Below are 27,402 nucleotides of genomic sequence, written 5' to 3' on the forward strand. Positions count from 1 at the left end.
ACCAACTGGAAGTTGTCAACTTTGCTCCATCACCTGAAACCGTCTTGGTGTCTGCGAAGCAGCTTGCAGCTCCCTTAATGAATCTTTTCAAACACAGCAGGAACCACAGGGCATCCCTATTAAAATTTTTGCTTTCCTCAGAGCTTAAAGCGAAGTTTGGAGCAAGCACGGATGGAGGTGTCCCAGGAGGATGACAAAGCACTGCAGCTTCTCCATGATATCAGAGAGCAGAGCCGGAAGCTCCAGGAAATCAAAGAGCAGGTATGACCGCTGCTTGGGACCAGGGCTGCACTTCGAACCTCTGATTTCAGAGGTGTGTTTCAGGACGGGCAGAGAGAGAGAAAGGAGGTGGGGGAGGAGAGAGAAAGAGAGGGAGAGAGAGAGGGAGGTATGTAGGTCATTTGGAAACTGTAGATTCTCCACGATTTATATAAACGATGGAGTGCTTGTTCTTGCTCCTTTTGAAGTGTGTACCACATCATGGCTACTCTTTTCAATTAAAGCTGTAGGTTTAGAACAAAGGTGGCCAACCAGTGGCCTGTGGGGTGAATCTGACTCACCACCTGTTTTCCATGGCTTCGAGCTAAGAATGGCTTTCGCGTTTTTAACTGGTTGGGGGAAAAAAGTGAAGAATATTTCATGACATGTGCAAATCATATGTAATTCAAATTTCAGCATCCAGAAATAAAGTTTTATTGGAACACAGTCATGCCCATTCATTTCTGTAGTGTCCGTGGCTGCTTATGGTGCTACAGTGGCAGGGGTGGGTAGTTGTGACAAAGACCATATGGCCTACAAAGCAGAAATTACTTGCTATCTAGCTTTTTACAGAGAAAGTTTGCCAATCTCTGCTTTTGACCATCAAAAAAAATTTAATATTTTGATAGTTTTTCCGATGCACTCTTAAGTTTTTGAGAGAAGCAGGATATTTCAAAGTTTAACTGCTATAAAGATAGAGAAGAAGAGTGTGAGCAGCAAAGGCTACGTCAGAATTAACCCAGGGATTCTAAGTGCAGAAAGCCATCCCTTGAATGTTCAGAGAAGAGAATCAATATGTTTAAAAAGCCTACTCTCTCCCTCTTTTTTTTTCCTCCTTTCTAAAAGGAGTTTCTTTCTAGATGGTTCATTTTTATTTTGCTTCATTGTTTCCTTTTTAGCATGGATTTTTCTGTCTTTTGAAGAAACTGTAAATAGAAACTTTAATGAAGAGATGGCTGTGAGCAATTGGGAGAGCTGAATTATCAGCTGCCAGGCAACTCTCATTCATTTCAGAAAATCTAATGGAAGCAGTGTTGGGAATGAACATTTTTGTCTCTGGGTAGCACAAACTTAGCCATCTGGGTGGTGCTAAGGCAAGAGACTTCTGCAAATCATTTGATCCATTAAGTATTCTTTAAAGAAAGAATGGATGGGGGTTTTTTGTTGGCTCAATCTGATTATCACCTTAATATTTTAAAGTGAGGGATCCCTGGGTGGCGCAGCAGTTTGGCGCCTGCCTTTGGCCCAGGGCGCGATCCTGGAGACTCAGGATCGAATCCCACATCGGGCTCCTGGTGCATGGAGCCTGCTTCTCCCTCTGCCTATATGTCTCTGCGCCTCTCTCTCTCTCTGTGTGTGTGTGACTATCATAAATAAATAAAAATTTAAAAAAATATTTTAAAGTGATTAGTTAATATCCTCTTGCTTGATAAAGATGTTATAAATAAACCTGCAAAGGTAATGTTGCAATCTGTTCTGAACACTGATACTAATCTTAGAGATTTTGAAGGTTACACACAGAGTTTGAAAAATCTGCTCTGACAGTTGACTCATTGCGCCTTTTATCAACATAGGTTTTCTTCCTAAAAGTTTCAAGAGATAGGATTTTTTTTTCTCCCATTAGTTCAATGTGTTTTGGAGATTTGCTTTTGGTGACATCCTGGGGAAATGAAAGCCGCATTTGGCCACCAGAGGGAGCAGCTGGTGGCCATGACTTCCATAGAAACTGAATTATCAGGACATTTTGAAAAGGTACATGCTGGTGGTTGAGTTCAAAGAAATGTCTCTGATGATTCATACCACAGTTGGCATACATGTGGAGTTTTAGATTTAATGACTGCTAAAAGTTCCACTGGGGGGCAGAAAACTTCTCAGTTTCAGATTTTCTTTCTCATCAGAAGATAGATTTGTTAAATTGGCTTTTAGTGAGTTTTGGGAGACCAGGATGTCTGCAATCCAGGAAAACAGCACTTCTTGATTTTCAGCAGACAACTCGTGTTTGGTTTACAGCTTGTTGATTCCTCCCAGATTTGGCATTTATTCCCTACTTTTTCACTCAAAAGCTAATTTCTGTACAGCTATTCATCTTTTTATTTTCTCAACATTTTGCTTCTGCTTAGCTACCCCCTATAGAGTGTTTGCATTTAGTTTACAATAAAAACACCAAAGAGTCTCACATGAAAACTTGATTCCTGCACCCTTACAAGAGATTGCTAATGCCCGTTATCCCTTCCTCAGGAAAGGGAATGAAAGTTTGAGAAACACAGAAGGCATTGTTGTTTTGGGATTTCTATTTTGTTGTTGTTGTTGTTTTTAAAGATTTTACTTATTCATGAGAGACACACAGAGAGAGGCAGAGACATAGGCAGAGGGAGAAGCAGGCTCCCTGTGGGAAGCCCGATGTGGGCCTCGATTCCAGGATCTGGGGATCGTGCCCTGAGCCAAAGGCAGATACTCAACCACTGAGCACCCAGGTGTCCCTGGGATTTCTATTTGAATAGGAGTATGTCTGCTATTTTCTTCCCACAAAACTCCAAGGCTCTGTTCAGAAGGCTTACTTTAGGGGAGATGTTGAAAGTTGTCTACGATTCCCCATCTTGATCCCACTCAACACTGACTGACAGTTCATCCCATGCTGAGATATAGCCACTGTTTCTCATCTCTCCCTGGAAACGGACCTGATTATCTTCTCAGATTTTTCCTGAAGCAGGGATTTGGTTAGCTGTTGGACTTATAGTATTTCCTTGAAGGACGCAGTATAATAACAGCAGCTCAACAGATGAATGTGAATTCCTTTTGATGCTTGTAGCAAGGTGGGTACCCCAAGAACTCAGATTGCTGATAGAGATGTTGCCTGATTCCTTGCCTTCTTCCCCCTTGGCACCAACAGCTCAGGAAAAAGAAATGTTGAGGAGAAGGATCAACGCTCAGTCCTTGCTCTTGACAAAACACAAAAATTACTTACCCTTCTTGCTGACAGAAGTCCCAGACAGAAAAAGGAGCTTGAGGATAAAAGCTGCCCAAGATTTTCTCTCAGCTCTCTGTTTCCTCTAGAGCTTGGTATTTGTGCCTATGAGCAGGGCCAGCAGTACTTTTAGGGACCCATAAAATGTTTACACATTTGTTTGTTGTTTTAATCAGAAGAAAAATACTGAGCTTTTAGGTCAAACTGTTTTTTATAGATAATTCTAATGCTTTTGTCTTTATGTGAATGCTGTTGTAAAATATAATTTACTTATTTTATTTTTTATTTTTATTTTTTTTAAAGATTTTATTTATTTATTCATGAGACAGAGACACACACACACACACACACACACACACACAGGCAGAGATGCAGGCAGAGGGAGAAGCAGGGTCCATGCAAGGAGCCTGATGTGGGACTCGATTCTGGGGCTCCAGGATCAGGCCCTGGGCCCAAGGCAGCCCTAAACCTCCGTGCTACCCGGGCTGCCCTATTTTTATTTTTTAAAGGTTTTATTTATTCATGAGAGATACAGAGAGAGAGGCAGAGACATAGGCAGAGGGGAGAGCAGACTCCCTGTGGGGAGCCCGATGTGGGACTTGATCCCAGGACCCCAGGATCACGACCTGAGCCAAAGGCAGGTGCCCAACCACTGAGCCACCCAGGCGTCCCTAAAATATAATTTTTTAAAAAAGATTATATTTATTTATTTGAGAGAGAGAAAGAGAGAGAGAAGCAGACTCTCCCCTGAGTAGGGAACCTGATGAGGGGCTTGATCCCAGGGCTCTGGAATCATGACCTCAGCAAAGGCAGACGCTTAACCAACTGAGCCACTCAGGTGCCCTGTAAAATATAATTTTTACTATACATGTAAATATATATAATATATATATATGTATTTTTAAATAGCAGAAGGGGCCCAGGGAGGCATAGTGCCCAGAGCCACGAAAGTCATAAAACAACTGTGGCCAACGGGGCTAGAAAATAAGGGATGCAAGAAAAGGATATATCACTTCACATAATTCAGCTCAAGTTCCTCTCTGTCCGTTCAGATAATTGTGTGTAGGTTGTGAAGACCTTTCGTTATATAACCCAGCATCACCCACTTTGTGTGCACCACCCAGACAGCCTGGTACCCCATGACTTCTGGGATTGATCTTCACTAGTAGTATGCTTACTGGTGGGAGGAAGTAAAATGAGACCGTGCTTCACTCTGGGCTCATTATTTTCCTTTCCCAATTATCCAGAGAGGTGTGCTTGTATGAAAACTATCCAGTTTTCTGGGGGGGCCTCTGGCGGCGGGGCGGGGCGGGGGGGGGTACAAAAAAAAGAAACTATCCAGTTTTCTTAAGAACATCACCTCTGCTTTAGTGTGCATCTGGGGGGATTGCCTGCCACTATGGGATGAAAGGTTTGCTTTATACCCTGTTGCTTAAAAAAATCAATTATTGTTTTTACTGGTTAAAAACATGTTCTTGCTCAATGATACGTCTTCAGTGATTTCTTGAGAGAAGTGATCTTAGGGATGTTCACTGTGTATTGTGAATATCAAAGATGATCTTGATTCCATTCCTTATTCTTTTCATTTTATATCCTCCCCTGGCCCCCCTCTCACCCACCTCCAGTCACCTCGGATTGGATACATGCTCGTTCATAATTCCTATATGCATAAGCTTTGATTTTTCAAACAGAATATTTTCATACTTTGGCCCAAAGTTTTCAAAATCATTGCCCATTTCTCCTGGTAAATCCAATTTTGAAAAACCAATTCAAATGTTCTGTTTTGATTTTAGAAATTCATTTTGGAAAAGGTCAGGCTGTTTGGATCACTTTAAAGGTTTGCTCAGAGGAACAAGATAATTCTTTCTCCGGAGTTTTGCTCCCAAGTTATTTTGACCAGAGCTAGTGTTTCTGACTCTTCCAAATTTCAGGGTGACTTGCATTTCAAGAGCAATGTTAAGTTCATCATTCAGTTTTGGCTCAGAGAAATTAATGGTGAGAAACCGACATGATGACTTTCACCTTCCAAGATTCTTTCCACTGAGATTTCCAATTACCCCCTTGTGTCATCTGAAAGGTTAATTTTAAAACTAGTACCATACCTAATTGTGTTAGGAGCACATGACTTCTAAAGGACAAATCTATATAAATGATTACCCTTGGAAGAAAGCTGCACGTAAGCAGTTTATCCTGGTTGTTCAAAGAACATTACCTTTCAGCTCTCTTGTGTTGCAGATACCTTAAGGTTCTGTGCTACTTGTATGGTATTATTTGCTCAAAGGATCTCACTAGATACAGGCACACATGTTCTAACTGGTGTTATTAATGATACATGATCTACATTAAAACAGTTGGAAGATTTTTATTTATTTATTTGAGAGAGAGAGAGCATGTGTGAGGAGAGGGACAGAGGGGGAGGGAAAGAGAGGGAGAGAGTCCCAAGCTGACTCCCTGCTGAGCATAGAGCCCAACATGGGGCTCGACCTCACAACTCTGAGGTGATGACCTGAGCTGAAACCAAGAATCAGACACTCAACCCACTGAGCCACCCAGGTGCTCCTGCATTGAAATACCTCGAAGATTTAATATTCTTTTCTTCCTCTTCGCCCACCCTACAGCCCATTTTTATCCATCTTTTCTCTAGGACTGTTACTTGCTGATCTGTCTTCAGGATGCATCTTTCCTCTGTGGTCCATGGTCTTCTGTCTTCACTGCCTGTGTTTTCTTTAAGAGTTCTAAAGTTCGCCTTTCTTCCCTTGCACGCTCTTTAGGAGTATCAGGCTCAAGTGGAAGAAATGAGGTTGATGATGAATCAGTTGGAAGAGGACCTTGTTTCAGCAAGGAGACGGAGTGATCTCTATGAATCGGAGTTGAGAGAGTCTCGGCTCGCTGCTGAAGAATTCAAGCGGAAAGCAACAGAATGTCAGCATAAACTAATGAAGGTAGCCAGCCACCTGCCACCTGCCAGAAGGCTGTTTCGGGGATAGACTCCTGGGTGATCTTAGCAAGAGTAAAGGGAATACTAGCTTAATGAGTATATGTTTGGGGTATAATGGAATACTCTGCAAGGTCCTGGTCTTTCTATCTTTTTTTTTTTTTTATAGAAGATAACTTATTTATCATCATCATTTGGCCATAGAGACCAAGAAATTATAGTAGGCAGTGTTGTCTCTGCAAGACTTTTAGGTTCTTGATATTTTCCAGTATGTTTTGTCTCTTAAATTACAGGCTAAGGATCAAGGGAAACCTGAAGTGGGAGAATATTCCAAACTGGAGAAGGTATTTTCCATTTTTGGTATTGCTATTTTATTGTATTTTTTGGTAGATAATCTTGTTTATTTGAGAGAGAGAGTGCACATGTGTGGGAGCTGGGGGAGGAACAGAGGGAGAGGGACAAGCAGACCTGAGCTGAGTGCAGAACCTGATGCGGGACTCAGTCTCACACCCGTGAGATCATGATCTGAGCCAAAATCAAGAGTCGGACACTCAACAGACTGAACTACCCAGGTGCCCTGATAATCTTTTAAATGTTACCCTTCACGAATAACATGCCAGCCAGCCGTTGGTTAAGAATACTCTTACAATGGATAGAGAACTCTCTTCCAGGTTTATTTTGATGGTTAATGTCTGGGCAACCACATTTAGCTTTAGCTGTGGTTCTGAAAGCGGTAAAAGACTCTGATTTTTTTTTTTTAATTATGTCTGAACACAGTAACATGTAAACTGAGACACTTAGGAAAACGTAGGTGAAAATTCCTGTGGTCTTAAGGCACTGGGCGACTTTGCTTCTCTTGGCATTTGTGTTTTGCTGGTTCTAGGGGATTAGCATGCAGCTTTTCATTAGGACATTCAGAGACTTCTCTGATAGGCCTCTGTTCTTCCTCTCCATTAGGAGGGGCTGGAAAACAGAACAAAAAGACCCCATAGGAACCTTCAGAAAATAGCACTGCACTAAATGTAGTAATACATTAATGCCAATTTACCTTTTGCTTTATTTCCTGGGACTTTAATTATAGATCAATGCTGAGCAACAGCTCAAAATCCAGGAGCTCCAGGAGAAGCTGGAAAAGGTAAGCCTGAGGTGATTTTGTGGGAACTTATCTATCCCTCATTTCCAGATACTTTTCTTTGCCTTGTCCTGGAGCCTGAGAAATGAAAGAGACAGACTTAGTTAGCCAGCACTAAGGAGAATGAAGGGGGGAGTGAGCTATTACCTGAAAATATCAGAGCTCTGAATATAGTTTTTCCTTTGGAGACATGTTAGCTGTGTTTATTTTTAAAAACCCAAGCTGTGTGAGACTCTCAAGTAAAAGTTCTAATTATACTACAACAGGACCCAAGAGGCCAAGAGGCCAGCTTCTCTCTCTTCAGGGGGCCAGGCTCCCCATCTTGCACATTTGTATGAGAATCAGGTGTTATGCACGATCCAGACTGCTTTCAGTGAGAAACTATGTGCCCTTGGGAAGTCTGGGGGAGCCGGGGCATCATCTCTTGGTGGGGATAGGGAGGAGTCTCGGTTTTTTTTTTTTTAAAAGATAGATTTATTATTTATTTATCTATTATTTATTTATTTATTTATTTATTTATTTATTTATTTATTTATTTATTTATTTATGATAGACCGAGAGAGAGAGAGGCAGAGACACAGGAGGAGGGAGAAGCAGGCTCCATGCCGGGAGCCTGACGTGGGACTCGATCCCGGGACTCCAGGATCGGGCCAAAGGCAGGCGCTTAACCACTGAGCCACCCAGGGATCCCTGGGGTCTCTGGTTTATAGCGTCCTATGCAAGGGGTGCTAATGACCCTCCCTTTAGCTGAACGCTGGAAATGCTAATGAAAGGTCCAGAATTGATGTGGTTTTGAGACATGCCTGTCACAACAAGAGTGTCAATGTGTGTCCTGGCCTGGTTTAGTAGAGCCTCTTCTTACTTACTCTTTTGTTGTTGTTTTTAAGTTGTGGTGAAAAATACATAATGTTGAATTTACCCTTTTAACCTTTTATTTTTTTAAATTTATTTATTTACTTGAAAGAGAAAAAGCATTTGTGTGGATAAGTTGGGGGAGGGGCAGAGGGAGAGAATCTTCAAGCTGACTTCTGCGGAGCCTGGAGCCTGATTCTGCTGGGCTTGATCTCATGACCTGAGCCAAAACCAAGAGTTGGATGCTTAACTGGCTGAGCCACCCAGGCGCCTCTACCGTCTTAACCATATTAAGTATGGAGTTTGGTAGTGTTAAATATATTCCCATCGCAGTGGATCTCTAGAACTTTTTTATCTTGCAAAACCAGAACTCTTTATCTGCTAATTCTCCTTCCTTCCTACCCCTAGCCATTGGTAAAACTAACCTTTTTACATTCTGTCTCTGTGATTTGGACTCCTTTCGAGACTTCATATGAGTAGCATCGTATAGTAATTGTTCTTTCATGCCTGGCTTACTTTGCTTAGCATAATGTCCTTGAGGTTCTTTCATGTTGTAGCATGGGATAGCAGTTCCTTCTTTTTAAAGGCTATATGATATTCCATTGTGTAGATAGACCACATTTTGTTTATCCATTCATCCATCCCCTTCTCACCTATCCTGGAGATTGCTAATGAAAGCCTCTACTGCCCTGTTTTAGCTACCCATTTGTATGAGGATTCATGTTTCTATCTAGAACTCTTTTCTCCACCAGGAGTGTGACACAAACCATAAATGTCACAGCTACTGGGGTAATTTAAAATTTTCTAGTAGCCACATTAAACAAGCAAAAAGAAACAGGTGAAGTTGTTTGAATGATATGTTTACTTAATCTGATAGAGCCAAAATTGCAATGTCTATCAATATTAAAACATTTACATGGTTTCAGTTTTTAGATGAATCAAACATAAGCTACATTAGAAATTAATTTTCCGGTCACACCAGCCACACTGGGGATGTTCAAGGGCTGCCCATGTCCCGTGGCTCCTGTGTTGGACAGTGCTAGTCTCGAAGCTTTCTTGAAGTTTTTACTCTTCAAAGGAAAGAAGTGTGAGCTTTTTGGTTTCTTACACTCAGATCTTTGCTATATGATGCTGTAAGAGCTGTGGTGTAGTTGAGACCCAAATGAAAATTAACTTCAAAAGGTTTAGCTGTGTGTGTGTGTGTGTGTTTAAAGCACAGATTGTAAATTACCAGTGAACTCTATGGTTGCTGTAGCCTTTGATAGGTTGAAGAAAAGCTTACAGTTTTTATCCTATTTTGAAAAGAAGTAGTACAGATTGCCTGTAGGAAAATTAGCAAATGAGATAATTAAGAAGAAACAGTGCTCTGAGGGTAAATATATTCACACCTGGTGGATAAGTCCTGCTAGACCTTTTGGTTTGCATTTACTAGGTTGTGTTGAACCTAAGATACCTAATGCTGTTGAACCTAAGAACCTAATGATCAGCAGATACACCTTTATCTGTGCACCTCAAGAAGGAAAAATTGCCATCCATTTTAACTGTGAGATGCATTCCAAATTCAGTGACATTGAAATATATATAAGTGTGTCTTAGCGTGGAGGAAATACAGAATAAAGTGAATGTTTATGGGTTTTGAAAATGGATCTGCTACAGTATACTTAGTATTGCCTGCCTCTTATGGAGGAGACTGTCACCATCTTTTTCTGTGAATAACTTTGGCCATCTGTGTCCTGCTCCTTCTCCCCTGGTAGGCTGTAAAAGCCAGTACGGAGGCCACTGAACTGCTGCAGAATATCCGCCAGGCAAAGGAGAGAGCCGAACGTGAGCTGGAGAAGCTGCAGAACCGGGAGGACTCCTCTGAAGGCATAAAAAAGAAGCTGGTGGAGGCTGAGGTGAGCAGGGGTCCTCAGGTTGTGGTGGACTGGGCCTAGGTCCCAGCGTGGCCACCCACGGGCAGCTGACCAGCTTGAGGCCATGCCAACAAGAAGGCCCCAGAGAACCACTTTGCCTTCCGCAAACCCCTTTGAAACCTGGGAGGCTTGGCAACGTTTTCCCCAAAGGGGAAGAAAAGACTGGTCACAGTGGTGGCCAGTAGAAAGGTGTCCTGAGGAAAGCCTTGCCTTTCTGTTTGTTTTCCTCTGGCCTCACTAACCTGGGAGGCTTTATGTTCTAATAGGTGAATCATAACGCTGTCCCTCAATTTCTCTTTTTCCTCCCTCCGCACCCTTGTTTTTCCTTGCCTCCTCCCTGCAGAGTGAATAACGTTACCTTCAAGGCGTCAGCTATTACCCGTGTGTCGATGGCCCCCCGGGCCTATATTTTGGCCCCCTCCTCTCCCTCGAATTCTTTGTTGTTGTTGTTGTTGCTGAAACATTTGATACAATTATACAGGAAACACATGAGTGTCTTCTCGTTGTGACAAACTTGAACAGTACTGAAGAACGCAGAATAAGAAATAATACTTCCCCTTACTCCCCTCTGCCTCCCCCACCGCCTTGGTGATTGTCCCAGAGAGCAACACATCGTAGTTGATTTAACCATCACACCCTGCCTCCCCCTATTGCTGGGCCCTCTGCCTTCCCCTGCCACAGTGCTGTGGCTGGTGCATCAAATCTAGAACAAACTCGGTATCTTTCCCCATGAGTGGGGCTCCCTTCTTAATTTCCTCATGCCAATCCAGGCCACCGTCATCCATCTGGTCACCCCAGGCTTGAAACCTTGACATCATCTGCTTCTCCTCGTTTCCTGCCATTCAGTGAGCCGCTCAGTCCTATAAGTCCAGCCCCACTGTTTCCCCCGTTCACCCCTTGTTTGCCATTTCTGTGGGCCTCCTCATGGTCCAAGCCTTCTTTCCCTTAGCTGAGCGCACTTGCTCATTTCTTGGCTGCCCCCCACCCTGATTTCCATCTTCCCTTCCTCCTCTCTGGCTTATACGATATAGGACTCACGGGCCTCAACACAAGGCTCGTTGGCACCCCCCTGGCCCATCCCAGAGCTTTCAGAGCTTCCCTGTATCCTGTGTGCACCCCTGAGCTTGGTACGTGAAATTCTGAGCCATTGGACCCACTTAACCCACTAGAGCTCCCTTTTACCTTCTCTCCTATTCTGTCCCCTAAGGCATCTTATGCTATAGCCCCTGGAGGCTTCACCTGGGGCTGCACTCGCTCCCACCCCACTCCGTATTTCTGCTAATGTGTCTGCCTTGTCTGAAGGGCCTTCCACCTTCCCTCCTACCCTCCCCACTCCAGCCTGGGTATCCCAGCGTCCTCCAAAGCTCACATCTCTGTGACTTCTCCCCTCAGCTCGTTCAGTGAAAAGACCTCACTTCCACTGCCCTCTGCACTGATTTTCTGTATGGCCCTTCCCCCTCTTAACCTATATTATGTTTCTTTATGTTTGTCTTATCTTTTCCAAGGGCAGGAATTCTGTCGGCTTCCTCTCCGTATTTTCCGCGATGCCTAGTGTGATACTTTGCAGATAGTAGGTGCTTGGTAAATATTTGAATGAATGAATGCACTCTTATAACCCACACAACCAAGTACTTGGATTCTAGAATCTTCTTTGCCTCACCGTTGCTTTAGGTGCCTGAGACTTCTCTTCCTGCCTTGTGCGTATGCTTCTCGAGGGTGCTCTCCCTCGGTGCAGGCGCTGTGCCCATAGCGGTTACTCCATTAAAACTCTCTGATTGATTCACGATCTACAGGAACGCCGCCATTCTCTGGAGAACAAGGTAAAGAGGCTAGAGACCATGGAGCGTAGAGAAAACAGACTGAAGGATGACATCCAGACAAAATCCCAACAGATCCAGCAGATGGCTGATAAAATTCTGGTGAGCAGGAACAAAAGCTGAAAAGTTAAAAGACAACAGGTTAGAGGTTGCAGAGGGAAGGGGGTGAAAAGCGGAATGGAGCGCCGCCACCAGGGGAGGTGTCACCAAGTAGGTGAATGGAGAGAGGTGGCCTCAGTGTCTGCCACATGCTAGGATAGCACCCATCACCAAATGTTGGACGTCTCAGCACCGGTAACAGATCCGTAAATACTATTTTTCTGCTCTGTTTGCTACTGCCTGACATTTTAAAATATGAACTTGCATCCTCTGTCATTTCCAATACATTTCTACAGGAGCATTTACGTACTTCTATCAGCAGAGTTTTGTATGGCTGTTAACTTTGTGATGGCAATTACAGTGGGGATTTAGACCTTTAAGATCAAAACTCAGATTTTTGCTTTTTGGAGAAGAGAGAAATTAGTCATGCAGGGTTGTTTTCTGCAGAGTAGTATTTGTCACAGATCCGTATTCACCCACTCACTCTCTCTGCTACAGTTGGTTATTAGTATTATCCCCGCCCCCCCCCCCTTAATTTCCTTAGATGTAGCAGGTCTTTTTTTAGATTTGTAAATCATCATGATTCTGTTTTTGGCTCCGGTGACCAAATTAACTTCATCAGGGAAGGCCGGCTCGGGTGGTACTTGTGGATGTGGTGAAATTTTGTCCCAGGCAGGTGAACTTTTAAAGAACTGTCCTTGGATCTCAGTTCCAAAGCCGAAATGTGTGCCACGTCTGGGAGTCTTAGCGATGACATGGAGTCTGTTCCTAGCCCCCTCCTCCCTGCCCCTAGGAGAGACCCCGCAGTGGTCGACCATTCCTTTCCACCCTAAGGAGTAGAGGTGGTGAGCAGGGCAGGGCATCTCTCTCTCTCTCTCTGTCTCTCTGTATCACTTCTGGGAAGTGGGTCACTTGCAACTATATGAACTCAAGAATGGCCAATTTATAGGCCTGTCCTTAGTACTTCAAACAAACAAACAAAAACAAAAAACAAAACACCCCAAACCCTTCAAAACATTACCGGTGTTTGCATATATTCATGAAGATATGGATGCTCTTGGGCGAACAGGTGAAAGAGAAACTGGTTGAATTGTTTTGCTTTCACACACAGTCTTCGTATATACGTCTGCACACAAAGGCAAATGTGACTGTTAGTCTACCCTTTCTGTTCTCTTGTTCCATCATCAAAGTTTCTCTTGGCGATTGTCAAGTGTGTGAATTTTATCGTGAGTAAAATTAGATCCTACCAAGATCCCACCACCGCTGTCCCTTGCTTGGTGCAAACGAAGTGGTTAAGTCTCTTGTGGTTGCAAACTGTTTCTCTGTTTAATGGTGATGTGTTCATTCATTCATTCAACAAATATTTAATGAGCTTCTACTATGTGCCAAGCACTGTTCTAGGAGCTGGAAACGTAGCAGCGAACAACAATGTTTGCATAACAGGACTGAAGAGTTTGATCTAATATATAGAGAAAAGATAACGTTTTACAAAAATGACAACAACAACAAAAAATGGCAAACCACCAGAAGTCAGATTTAGAATATTTGCTTTTCCAAAGATACACTTGAAATTAAAATGTAGGGGTATAGAGTTCTGCGTTCTGGGATTCTGTGTTCTAAACTCCCATTCATATATAGAAATTGGGTCTTAAAGTCATTAGGTTCAGGTATCTGAGTTTTGACCTGTTTTTAGACCCTCTTTTCCATTCCTATGCTATCTTAGGAGGACAGAAACTCAGAAAAGATGATTATCAAGTGATTTCTAACATAAAGAAAAACAGATTTCTTTGTTCAAGGGTATCTTGCCACCTGCCTGACTACCTTTGTGGTTGTGACTTCATTTATCAGAAAGTGCCTTTTGCTAAAGAAACCTGTGCGTAGACTATGAAATACCCAGGACATGGGCAGAGGTGGTCCTTAATCCTGTTATATAATGATGATGCTTGGAAACAGATCCCAAAATGTCATTTGCTTTAAAATATTTGCTATTCTGATAAGACCTTTTCAAAACAGGTAATTGGGGTTCTCATTATAGCAAAGTCTTTTGCTTTAATGAAAGAAGTCCTTGCAGGAGATCTTTTAGTGCACATAAAGCCCTTAAAGTATGTTTTTATTAATTAAAATCCTGTTTACACTCAACTTTTCAAGATCACATCTGTTAGACTGCAATAGATCTTGTGCACCTGGTCTTAATATTGAACACTTTACTGGCCCCCAAAGCAAAGTCAGTGCTTGTAGGCTTTAGAATTTCAAAAGCTTAATCAGTAACATTTTATGTGCATATGAATCTGAGAGTCTTTTTTCCCCACTTTATGGACATATCCTGTATAATTTCCTCATTCTTCAAAATTCTCATAATTACTTCTACTTCAAGGAAAAATTTCATAACTGTGAAGAGATGAAAACTTGGGGTAATGACTTTTGATATTAGTAATTAACTAATGGGTCCAGATTCATAAGAATTAATGTGGATGCAGATATCTGCATTTAGAGAATGTTTCAGTGGATTGATGCTGCCTTTTATTAGATCAGTTTATAATACATTGGCTGATGAATTGATATAATTTTCAAATGAATAACGATTTTGTTTAAAAGCAGAAATCTTAGAATGGAGGGAACATTAAATCTGAACTATTTATATCACTCCAAACTCTCTTTCCATCTTTAATATATCTGCATACATATTTCGGTCATTATTATCAGTGTATTTTATGTGCTACTTTGTTCCCATTAGCATTGTAGCCTATAAACAAGATACATGAACATCTCCAGATACTTGCATTCTCCACCCACCAGCCAGCTTAAAAAATAAAATCCTTCAAACCTCAAAGTGTTTGAATTGTAACATTAATTTTTTTCCCATGGCTAGGGTGAGCATCATGTTGAAAATCAGAAAGACAAAATCATTTTTAGGGTAATAAAATAACTTGAGTTTTGAAAGAAATTAAAACCACATTTCTCATTTAAGGCCATAATGAGAGTGACAATGGCCTAAGGTTCAAGACAGTGGTGGTCAGGGGCTTTGTGCTGCACTAAACTTTCAAATGTTGCCTTGTGACTGTCATTTCCCTGTGCACAGATGAAGAGCTGCTTTTGTCTGACATGTCACACTGACAGCGTTCTGATCCCAGCCCACCGGCTGCATGTGTATGTGTGTGACTACTTGGACCTGGAAAGCCCAGGGCCAAGGATCGGTGGTGGTTTCCTTCCCAAGAGCCTCAGGGGCTAGTCATGAAGGAACGTGTGCCTGTTGCTTGTGGTGCCAAAGTCACATTTCCCGTGAATGTCTAACACACATGAGCTCTGTCTTTCCCTTTGCACACCTGACTGTCTGTTCCTTTGTGTCCAGGAGCTGGAAGAGAAGCACCGCGAGGCCCAGGTCTCAGCCCAGCACCTAGAGGTGCACCTGAAGCAGAAAGAGCAGCACTACGAGGAAAAAATTAAAGTAAACACACTTTCTGATATTCCCTGGCATTCTTCCTATGGCACGACACAGCTTCTCTCTTGTCCTGGGCACTTTGGACCACTTCTTGCTAGACCAAAGGCCTATTGGGGGTAAATGCTGTCCTCAGGCCATGGTGGGAGGTTTTGGGATGTTAAACCATGTGGGGGTTTTGATATGTGATGTCAAAAAAAATATATGTATATATATATATTTATATATAAATATAAATATAAATATCCATGATAATTTAGATTTAGCCACAGACTCCTCATTCTTGGCTCTAATTTCCTTCCTGTATCTCAGATCAGAACATTTTTCCAATGGTTTAAAGTATATCCCTGAGGACTTACTTTAATGAAGACCTGCTGGTGACAAGTTCTTGGTTCTGGGTGTCTGAAAGCGTCTTTATTTCACAGTCATTCTTGAAAGGTGTTTTGCCTGGGGATAGAGTTTTGGGTTGGCAGTTCTTTGAACACTCTTTGAAGGTATCATTCCATTGACTTTTGACTTTTATTTTGCCAATGGGAAGTCAGCTGTCAGTGTAACCATTGTTTTCTTTGAAAGTAATTGCTCTTTTTTGTTATTTGGCTGCTTTTAAAATTTTGCTCGGTCTTTAATTTTCTAAAGTTTTACTGTGATGTGTCTAAATGGAGATATATTTCTCTTGCTTCAGATATGTAGGACTTTAAAATATCTTGGTATCTTTTATCAGTTCTGGAATATCTTTGGTTACTATATCTCAAGATTGTCCCTTCTTCCTTCCTTCTTCCTTTTTGAAAGTTTGAGTAGGCGTCGTGTGCATTTTTTTTTCATATTTTCCATTTCTTTATCTCTCACTGCACACTGAGGGTGAGTTCTGACTGATTTTCCCAGTTTACTAGTTCTGACCTGTCAAATCTGCAGTTAAGTCCATCCAGTGAATTTTAAATTTCAGTTCCTGTATTTTTGGTTTCTAGACATTTTATTTGGCTCCTTCCCAAGTTTACTAGGTTATTTAAGACAATAATTTTCTATTCCTAGCATTCATTTTCAGCTTGTCTTTTATTTCTTTAAATACATTGGAATAGTTGTTTTATGTTCTTTATTGATAATCTGAAGGTCTGTTTCTGCTCTTTTATTTCTCTTTGTTGTTTTTCATGGTGCCTATCTTCTTGTGTGCTTGGTCAGCTGCTCATCTTCCTTAGAAAATTATTAATGGGAATTCTTTGAAACTCTGAATAGAAATGTGTTCCTCCTTTGGGGGTGACCCTGGGCCTAGACTTCTCTGTCTTCTTATCCTTTGAGGCTATTAAAAATGAAGTTCCAGTTTATTTGGTTCAGCAAATGCCTCAAGTTAAAAACAACTTTGTGCCCATCTTAACTCTCTAGGTTTCTGCTTTCATTTAGAATTTTAGTCTCTAATTTCTTACTCTCTTGCCAATTTTGGGGGGAATGTTTTCTATACTTTATCTAACATTTTAAATCATTTTCCATAGGAGGGCTGTACTAAATAATCTAGCCCAATGTATAAGATATTAAATTCAATTACTATTTCAATTATTAGAATTATTATTTCAGCTCAATTATTATTAATAAAGTCAGTGATCAGAAAAAAATGCCAGCTTATCTATTTTCTTTTAAAATCACATCACATTTTCCTTATGATTTTGGACCAAGCCTTTAACTCAATTCTTGTGTTCCTGAGAATCAGACATTGGTCATTACATCTTAAATATTATGTTTTCCCATTCCAAATCAGACAATGAAGGAGGCTTTTAATTTTTGTGTTGATCCTGTTGTAGATTTTGGTATTCTGTGTTCCTTTTTTTGGAGAACCAAGCATGTACATGCCCCCACAGACAACATCATCATCATCATCACCATCCTGGTACCTTTTTTTTTTTAACCCCTGGAGTTACTTTTGGTCATTTTTCATTTAAAAAAAAAAAAGAAAAAAGAAAAAAAAAAGAAAAATAACCCAGAAGTGACTTCAAAGTGTTGTAGCATGACCCCCTACTCAGCATAAACGTTATATACTAATCCTTTTGATTTGAAATCTTACTGACTTCCCAACTTTTATCTTCAGAATAAACCAACTTCCAGAAAATTATGATGCAAATGGCACAATGAAAATAGCCATTCATAAAACTCATTCTGTAATTTGGGTGAGTATATTGACTTTCCTGTCCAAAAGCTATGTTCTGTCTTAAATTGATATAAATGTCTACAGTGGCTCTCTCATTTCAAGTTCCTTGCTTCCCTCCCATGCATCTCCTCATTTGTGCTTCTGCCAGTTTAACTCTGGTGAAGCTGAGGTGTGTCTGTTTTTGATAGAGGCCGTCCCTCTCTACCTTTTGTTGGTATCATCACGTCCCAAAGTCAAGGTTTTATTTTGAGAATGAGTCACCCTGAAAATGTACTTCATTGCTTTAGCACCCCATAAAAAGGAGCATGCCTGGTCCAGATACTCTGTGGTCTCCACAGCCATCTAGATGGAAAGAACTTTGTTTTATAGATCCTAGGGATTGTTATGAAAAGACTTGTTTTCTTCTTTCTTCCCTCCTGGAATCTTTATGAAACCATTTCTTTTTAGCCCATTCTGCTTTGTGCTTCCATTCCAGCCTCTCTAAGGCCATTTTAGTAATAATCATGGTCATACCCTAGATTCTGTTCTTTTCTCATTTGTAATTTTAGAATCACGCCCCAGCATCCTAGAGAACGGGCCACTTATCCTGTTGAGCTTCTCCCCTCCTCCCTTGACCTGTCCACCACCTTTTGTTCTTCTCCACAAACTCTCAATCTATTTTTTTTCACCACTCAGTTCTAGTTTAAAGCCGTCTTTGAAATCTGTTCTTTCCTCTCTTTATCATGTGAACCCCCCTGCCTGCTGACTGGCTCCTTTTAGGGAGGATGTCCCCAGGAGCCATGAAGGTCCCTTCACAATAGACATTATGGGAAGGGCAGATCTCAGCCCCCTCTGTGACCCCAGTTCTTTCAGATTCTTCCCAGTATCGGAAGGAGTTGGTGTCATTCAGAAAAGGTAGAGTGGATTCTCTGTGATGAGAAATGGAGGGTTGTAGTCAAGGGCTCTGGCAAGTTATGATGTTGTCTTCCCCTGGCACCCCCTCTTTCTATCTTTCTTTCTTTCTCATTTGTTGTTTTGGCAACTGGTAGAGCTGTGTGTGCCTTGCAGAACATTAGATCAAGCTGGTGGATGGTGACACCATTACTGTTTTATTTTTTCCCCTTGGGAACAGAGGGTGCTTGCAGTGGTGTTCTCAGCACTGAGAACACATGATTTCTCTTCCCCTGGGAAAAGGTTTCTCTTTCCAGTGGGTTTTTTTTTTTTTTTCCCAGCTGGATCAGAGGAGAGAGGCACTTTTTTCCCCCTTTCTCTTTTATGTTGTCTTTTCAAACTATTGACTCTCCGCCTACTTTATTGGCGGGCAGAACCCTCTTGTCCCCTGTCTGTTTCCTAACATCAGCCTTGGTCACACAGACATCCTTGGTCTTTAGCTCTCTGTCCCTCTGTGCACAGCCTTGGAGATACCTAGATTAATTCTGTACCAATTAAGAGCAAACAAGGTTCTGAAAACTGGTGCATTGACTACGATAAAGTGGTCCCTAGGTAACAGCTGCACATTGTAAGATCTGGGGACAGATCTTTTATTTCTCTCCTTTTGGAGTCTACGTCCAGTGAGGATCTATGCTTCTTGAGTGTTTCTGGCTGCCAATCTTAAAATAAGTTCTTAGTTGAAGTCCACTGGTTACTTGCCATCTGATGGTTATGCTTGACTTCTTACCCCCATCCCAGCTCATAAGCAGATTCCCATTCTGTCTTTTTTCCCAGAGTTTTCTTGGCCTCTGTGCCTTTCCCAAGAACCCCTGATCAGTCTTCCCTGCTCAGCTTTGCTACTTGGGACACTAACTTCTTTTTTTCTCATAGGTGTTGGACAGCCAGATAAAGAAAGACCTGGCCGATAAAGAGACTCTGGAGAATCTGATGCAGAGACACGAAGAGGAGGCCCACGAGAAGGGCAAAATTCTCAGCGAGCAGAAGGCGGTAGGTATAAGGAATTACAAAGCCAGTTTCCCAAGGAGGGTTTATGAAATGTGCCCGGAGTCACATGCAAGGAGAGCCCATTCCAGCCGATGAATTATTCTTCCTGTTTGATCCTGTGGAGTTTGTTGCCTACAGCAGGCTCTCTGCAACAAATTCGTCTCCTAAAAGCAGCGGGGAGGGGGAGTGGCTCAGGGTGGCCACTTTTGCCTTTTGTGCTCTCCTTTGAGGGTTTCATGCTGGGCTGCCATCAACATTGTCCTTCACAAGGCCACCCGACAAAACAACCAGTGGCCCAAAGTCTTCCTTATGTGCTTCCTTTCTATGCACTCGCTTCTTGCCTTTCTCATCCATAGAGGCATGGGTTTCAGAAACTTTCTGCTTGTGAGGTTCACCTGTGGTGCTTGTTAATCCACCTATGATCCCAAACCCAACAGGGACTTTGGACCCCAGAATCCCCAATGGAGGGGCCTGGGAAGTTATATTTTTAACCAGCACCTTCCCCCCTCCTCCCTGATTTTTATGATTTATTAAGTTGGGAAAACTTTGGTGTAGAGAATCTAGGATGATAGAGAAATTGACAGACCCATGGGTGATGAGACACACCAGTTTGCAGATTCAAGTCAGGCTTCGGCAGGCCCAAGTCCCATGCAGATGATGCGGGGGGCTCATGGGGCCTGCTTACTCACAGAATGTTCGGTTCCTATGTGGTTTTAACACAGGCCACTTAGGTAGTATGGGGATGTGTCATCTCTGTCTGAGAAAACAACTGTGTGCTGCTGTCTAGGCAGGAAGACTTGGGCCCCTTGGGGTATAAACAGTAACTCCCCTGTTACTTCTGGTCAGAGAGCCTCCATTTATCTCAATGGGAGCCTTTGGCCCCACAGCCCCAGTTTTTCTTGCTCCGGTTGAGCTGTCCATGTGTGAGGTTTCCAGGCCCCCCCTGTGTTTCAGATGATCAATGCTATGGATTCCAAGATCAGATCCCTGGAACAGAGGATCGTGGAACTCTCAGAAGCCAACAAACTAGCGGCAAACAGCAGTCTTTTTACTCAGAGGAACATGTAAGTATTCAGATTCCACCTGTGTGTGTGATCACAGATTGGTCTTCTCTCCTGGGGTGTAAACTTCATTCTGTCGATAAAGCCAGAGCAGATTTAATTACTTCTGTCGTTTGTTCCAGACCCTGTAATACATGTGTAATTTTGCCCTCTCTTAAGCGGTCTCCTTCTGCCATGCCCTTTCTTTGGGGCTGAGTTTTCTTAATGGCTTCAAATTGCCATCAGATTACAGAGCACTCTTGCTCTCTCTAATGAGGCCTATTTATAGTTGGCTTTTGAGAAGCTGTGGTCCTTATTCCCCAGACTTGCCTCCCATGATGAGCCAGAGGTGATCTTGTGTGTGCCTGGCTGGGCCACCTGCTCTGCTGTTGTGAAGTAAGGTCCAGGGGCATGAGGTTTGCAAGGACTCCCCATCTTCTTTGGTCTTAATCATCTCCCCCAAAGAATGAACATCTCTGGGATTCCTCCCCGGCTTAGGTACCTCTCTTCAGAGATCTTCTAAAACATTCCCATTTTCACTTAAACCAGCTCAGTGAGCCACTTTTTGGTCTTTGAGTCATTCTAGTTTCTGATGCTTGTGAGCTGTCTGGTGGGGAGGTGAGCGAGGTCTATGAAGAAGTGGAAGGAATAACATTCCTTATCCTCATTGACTTTTCTTCTCCAGGGCCCACCTCTGTGAGTTGTTGAGGGCACTCTTGTACTTTTCAGAGGCTCCTTTCTGCTATTAGACAGAAAAAAGGGTCTACCTTAGGAGGGAATTGTGTTCATGTCTCTTGCATTCCCCTTGACTTTCCTGAATTGCAGAGACCAGGACCTCTGAACAGTGAGGGCTAAGTGGGTCCTGGGTCTCCATGCTGGGGTCTTGCACATGAGGCTGGGTCAAGGGAGAGCCAACTGGGAATGGCCATGCCCACTTTCAAAGACACACCTCTCAGTCTGTTTCCTTCTGGCCGTCTAGGGGAACATGCTCCCCTCTAATGAGACTGTGATTTTGTTTGGCTCCTTCTACCACCCCCACCAGGAAGGCCCAGGAAGAGATGATTTCAGAACTCAGGCAACAGAAGTTCTACCTGGAGACACAGGCTGGGAAATTGGAGGCTCAGAACCGAAAGCTGGAGGAGCAGCTGGAGAAAATAAGCCACCAAGACCACAGTGACAAGAATCGGCTGCTGGAGCTGGAGACGAGGTTGAGGGAGGTGAGCAGGAGGGGCTCTGTCCCAGGAGGATGTGCTGGGTGTTGTGGGCTCTGAAACCAGCCAGGTGTCAAGCATCTGCCAGTGTATACCCAAGAGACACTGTGCATGGTGGTGACGAGTACAGACCCAGCCAATGTGATCTAGGTTGGGGTCCTATTTCTATTTCTTGCAAGTGCTGTCTCTTTGGGCAGCCTACCTTCTCTCTATGCTTCTGTTTCCTCATTGGACGAATGACTGTGATGATAGATCTCCCTCCTAGGGTCACATGAGGCTTAGGTACATTGGTGCATTTTTCAGATTGGGGGGCAGAGTGATTCCTCCCTTATCCTGATTTAGTGAGGGTCACATGCCTGAGTCCATGCTTGGGCTTTAGCACCTGGGTCCATCACGTGGCTTGTTGACAGTGGCAGCAGCGGTCTCATAGTGACGGTGGAAAAGTAAGAGACAAATCTAAATTTTAATGGGATGTGGTTGCTTTGGGGATGTAAGGAAGCTGGAAAGGGTAGCCAAGGTTTTGGGAGGAAAATGCAACACATTTGGTCACAGACACGTGAGGCTGTGATGTCACATGTACTCCATGTGTATTCGTTAAATCCTGCTGTGTGCCAGGGAGTAGCCTGGTTCTGCATCCTTGATCTTGGGGGCTGTCACCTGGCAGGCAGGTTTAGGCTGGTTGGACAGAGATGTTCAGAGAGTGGTTGCTGGAAGCGTGACATCCTGGTGGGGCAAGAAGACACAGTGCCTGGAGCCTTGTAGGCAAGTGCTCAGGTATTTGTGATGGAATTCTTCAAAGAGCGCGTGATCTCTCTTAACAGCAAAGACTGTGAAGCAGATATAGCCTGAGGACTAAACTTTGAGGATACTTGTGGTTCTTGTCCTGGAATGTGAAAAATAAGGCCAGTCCTCCAAACAACAGAAAATGTATTATCTTATGTTTTTCAGGGGTGGTCCAGGTGTAGACCCCTCCATTAGGATCATCTGGTGTGTCTGTTGAAATTCAGATTCCTGGGCATCTTCTTCTCTTAGCATTTTTAAATGAAACAGGATTTTTGGGGGTAAAGAGAGGAATAGGGATTTGCATTTTTGACCATCTTCAGGTGATTCTTATACTCTCCGAACAGTGGTTCTGTATTGTCCAAAAGCCTGAGGTGGTGGTTTCAGTTTTATTATCCAGGCTATATTTTTACTGTTCAGTAAGTTTAACAACATTTCCCTGTAGTGTCAGCCTTAAGAGTGTGAGTGTAAATAACTCCGATTCTTTGAGCGTGGGAACACTGTGACTGGCTGTTTTGCCTTCCCTTCTCACAAATGTCTCTCTTAGCGTGGCACCTGCCCTGCATCTGTTGCTCATCTGGGCAGTTAAAATGCCCTGGGGAAAGGGAGTTGCTTTTTTGTCTTGAATCTGTACAGCTAGCCCCTCAAGGAAGGTAGGAGAAAGTTAGAATGCTTATAAGAGGCTCAGGGCTGTCACACTCCTCAGGAGTTCTGGAGCTTAGCTTTAAATATAACAAGGTGGGTCCACCTTCTCTTTGCTGCCTTCTGCTACCGAGATTGGGGACAGAGGCATCTCAGCCTCCGGTTTGATTCACTTTCGAGGCCCCTGGGCTTCCTGCGCCCTGCATGTGCAGTTGTAGGCTCTTTCCTAGCAAAGCGTGCAGAGTTGCAAAGGTGTGGGGCTCTGGGGTCCTCCTGTTGTTGCACGACATCCTGCTTGCCCACCCCCACATGACTTGGTGTCACCTGCCTCCCCTGGTTCTGCCAAGTGGCCTCAGGGGAGCTTTTGGGCTGGCTGGCAGAGTGGCAGTCTGCTCTGACTGCTAGCTTTTTAATAAGACGAACAGCAGGTAGTTGACTCTCGAGCCGGACTTCCTGGGTTCGAAACCAGCCCTGCCACTGTTTAGCTGTGTGGCATCTGTTCGGTCACTGAGTCTGTCAGTGCCACAGCGTGCTGGTGTGTGCAGTGGAGTTGATTGTGGTGCCTCCCTCTCTGGAATGTTACGAAGATGGAATGAGCTAAGAGTGCCTGGCACCTTATGAGTGAGTACTACATTTGCTGCTGTCATGTCTCCTTGCTGGCGGGAGAGCACAGCCTTGGCTTCAGCTGCTCCTGACTGGCTAAGGGCCCACAGATCTAGACCTTTCTCATCAGTCTCTGACCCATTGTCCCAGTAGACTTCAGACACCTTTGCCTGTATGTCTCCTTTACTGCTCAAGATCAACACCTCAGCATTGAACTTTTTATCTTTTTCCTTAAGCTGTCTCTTCCTCTCGCACTTACTAGTGTTCCCTGGCATAGCAATTGCAGAGGTGTCCCTGTGCAATTCAGCTGGCTCGAAGCTCGGGCATTACCTTCTGTCTCTTGTCTCTTCCCCCACCTCAAATTAACCACCAAATCCTGTTGTTTCTCTAGGTTTAATCTTTTATAAGTCTTTTCTTCACCCTTACAGCTTTTGGGACTTGGGTGTCACCTTTTCCAGAGACCCTTCTCTGACCCTCCTAAGCTGGATGGAACATCACCTTGTGTCCACATAGCCTTCTATGTTGAGGTCATCACGTTGTGTACCTGTTGACAGTACCTGTTAGTGGGCTTTCTGAGGGCAGTAGGCACCTTTTGTTTGCTTGACATCTCCAATGACTGGCACAGGGTCTGGTTGCTAGGACAACCTTGTCTGTGTTTGTTAGGCCAATAGATAGGCCATGGTCTCCCTCATCTCCATGCCTTTGCATGTCTTGGTTCCTCCACTTTGAATTTTCTTTCCCATTTGCTGGTTTGACTCCTATAAATTCTTCAGTAAACACATGCAGAGTTGTTTTACCCTCCTTTACCCTCCATTGTGTTCCCTCTGTATCCCTATGTATTCTGACCATTATACTTGACCACATATATGGTAATGGTTGGTTTTCATTTTTCCTTCAACTCAAGGGCAGAAACTATCTTTCATCTTCATATTCCTTTTTATATGGAAATTGCTGAGTAAGTTTTTCTTTTTCTTTTTTTAATTTTTATTTATTTATGATAGTCACACATAGAGAGAGAGGCAGAGACACAGGCAGAGGGAGAAGCAGGCTCCATGCACCGGGAGCCCGATGTGGGATTCGATCCCAGGTCTCCAGGATCGCGCCCTGGGCCAAAGGCAGGTGCCAAACCTCTGCGCCACCCAGGGATCCCAAGTTTTTCTTGAATGAATGAAACATTGAGTGGATAGAAGGATAGAAGGGCAGGGGGAGAGAAGAATGATTACTTCATTATGTGACATTGATGTGGGTTACCTAATTAGAACAAATCAGAGCAGGAGTATTTATTATTATTTTTTAAAAAGATTTATTTATTTACGAGTGAGCATGAGGAGAGGGGAAGAGGGAGAGAATCTTCAAGCAGACTCCCCATTGAACACAGAGCTGGACCAGGGGCTAGATCCCATGACCCATGAAATTATGACTTGAGCTGAAACCAAGAGTCTGATGTTTGACCAGCTGAGCCACCCAGGTGCTCCAGAGCAGGAATTTTTAAAAATAAATAGAATTCAGTTCTGTTGTTCTATTTTTATCCTGATTGTAAAGAAGTCCTTGTTACCAATATAATGTTACTTACAGCCATTTACTTTCAAACGCTTTTCTAATAAGAGTAATTGTGATAATTTTCATTTGCGATTCTCGTGTGGTTTTTCTTTTGAAGCTTCCCCAGGCCTTTGGTATTTGTAAGTGTGGATTGGTTTGTACAGAGATTCTCTTGCATGTTCTTGCTCCTGGTCATTTTTGAGACTCCTAAAGTCAGATCTGTTTTATAGCAGATCTGTTTTCTCCTTCTCAGTTGAGTGCTGGGAATTTGAATTCATGACCATGTTTATGATGCAGGTTGAATGGCAGGTTGCACCTTGGCTGGTTAGGGTCAGTTAATTAGACTAGTAAGTTGCATCCTCTGCAGTTAGGGTCAACTGAGCATTGGTGCGTATGTGTGTGTGTGTGTGTCTCTCTTTCTCTTTGCCCCTCCTAGGTCAGTCTAGAGCACGAGGAGCAGAAACTAGAGCTGAAGCGCCAGCTCACAGAGCTACAGCTCTCCCTGCAAGAGCGTGAGTCCCAGCTGACAGCCCTGCAGGCTGCCCGGGCAGCCCTGGAGAGCCAGCTTCGCCAGGCCAAGACGGAACTAGAAGAGACGACGGCAGAGGCCGAAGAAGAGATCCAAGCGCTCACGGTGGGTCTGGGCAACAGGTACCTTCAGGCTGGTCCAGGGCTCAGCCAGGAAGAGTGTGGCACTGAGATCTGCTCACTCGTAGAAATCCCAAGAGAGAAAAAGCAATCCCTAGAAATACTTAATGGCCAGAGAACTGACCTACATAAGCTTTTCTTTCATGAGAATTAGTGTACTAGATGAGCTGGTTTAACATCTGACCTTTCCTGAGTCTTGAAAAAGTCTCTCCTTTATTTATATATCTTCCCTCTTTCAAAAATAATCATCAGTGTATTTAAAATTTGAGCCAGGTCCATTTACCTGAATCTTCTACTTAGTTTTCAGTGATCATTAAAAGAAATAATAACCTTATTTCAGTGATCATTAAAAGAAATAATAATCTTATATTTAGTCTTTCTACCACATTTCTATTTTTGTATTGGTTAGCTTTGTTGGTGTTACTTTTTTTTTTCTTTTAAGCTGTAAATTCTGCTTTAAGTCTTAGGTATGCATTTAGTATATTCTGGATAGAAAAGATTCTTCTAAGTGAGAGATTCTTTTCTCTAAGAGGGATATGGCTTCTCTGCTCTTTCTGGGACAGTAGTTCACTCAACTGAAGAATGTTCTCAGAAAGTAGAACTTGGGGCGGGTAGGCCAGGGTGTCACTGGATTTAGATCCTCGTTCTTTCTGGAACTCTAAAAATATGACTTTTTGGATCAGTTTCCCATAGTTGATCCTTCTCATGGGGACTGACCCAGGCTAACAAATCTGACAGGAATCTTACATATAAAATGCCAACTTATCAACTTAGAGATTACAAGCACCAAGTTGACTAGGATCCCCTGGGTGACTAATCTTCCCATTTTTTTCTCCTTCAGAGAAGTCTACTTAAAGACCTCATTTCTCTTGGAAGACTGCTCGGTGGACCTGGACTTGGCACAGAAAGCCAAATGAGTTTAATGGCTAATATCAGCCAAGCAAATACATTGCTAATAGTAACACAGTGTACTTGCCAAATGGACAGGCACAGTCATGCCTGCTGGTCAGGGTACCCTCTTCATGGGCAGGGCACAATGCAGCTGATTGGGTTTCATGTTTTCTAAAATAAGGTACCTTGGTGGGTACCTTATTCACTCTGATTCATCTTGAATATGCTTCTCATTTCCACTAGGAAACATCTCTAAGCATGTCTTTGGTGTGGGGTTACTTCCACAGATGGCCACACAGATTCATTGTTTATGATTTACCCATCTCAAAAATAGTATATATGTGTTAAAAAAAAAAAAAAAAACAACTGATCTCATTCTTAGAAGTTACCTCCCATTGTTGGTTTTGGGAAGCCTATTATCTGAAACAGATTGGGAACATGATCTGATAGTGCCAGGGTCTTTATGGACCAGTCTAGGACACAGGAGCTTCCATGACTCTGGGGATAGAGTAACTCCTATATAGATGGGGCAAGTGCATCCAAGATTTTCCAGGACTTATGCCAAGGTCAGATATTGATTGCAACCTTAATTT

The 27,402-nt window shown here is 43.0% G+C and overlaps 1 protein-coding gene across 1 annotated transcript in view; it reads left to right on the forward strand.

Moving 5' to 3' along the window:
* CIT (citron rho-interacting serine/threonine kinase) overlaps positions 1-27,402 on the forward strand; it is a 164,051-nt gene that overhangs the window by 82,687 nt on the left and 53,962 nt on the right. Inside the window, 11 exon segments of the mRNA XM_055322904.1 lie at positions 142-261; positions 5,995-6,165; positions 6,452-6,502; positions 7,240-7,293; positions 9,897-10,037; positions 11,849-11,974; positions 15,321-15,416; positions 19,342-19,458; positions 20,410-20,519; positions 21,538-21,712; positions 25,707-25,904. Coding sequence (XP_055178879.1) covers positions 142-261; positions 5,995-6,165; positions 6,452-6,502; positions 7,240-7,293; positions 9,897-10,037; positions 11,849-11,974; positions 15,321-15,416; positions 19,342-19,458; positions 20,410-20,519; positions 21,538-21,712; positions 25,707-25,904 — 1,359 coding nt within the window.

Source organism: Nyctereutes procyonoides, unplaced genomic scaffold (genome assembly GCF_905146905.1).
Source record: "Nyctereutes procyonoides isolate TBG_1078 unplaced genomic scaffold, NYPRO_anot_genome, whole genome shotgun sequence".
NCBI classification, from domain to species: domain Eukaryota; kingdom Metazoa; phylum Chordata; class Mammalia; order Carnivora; family Canidae; genus Nyctereutes; species Nyctereutes procyonoides.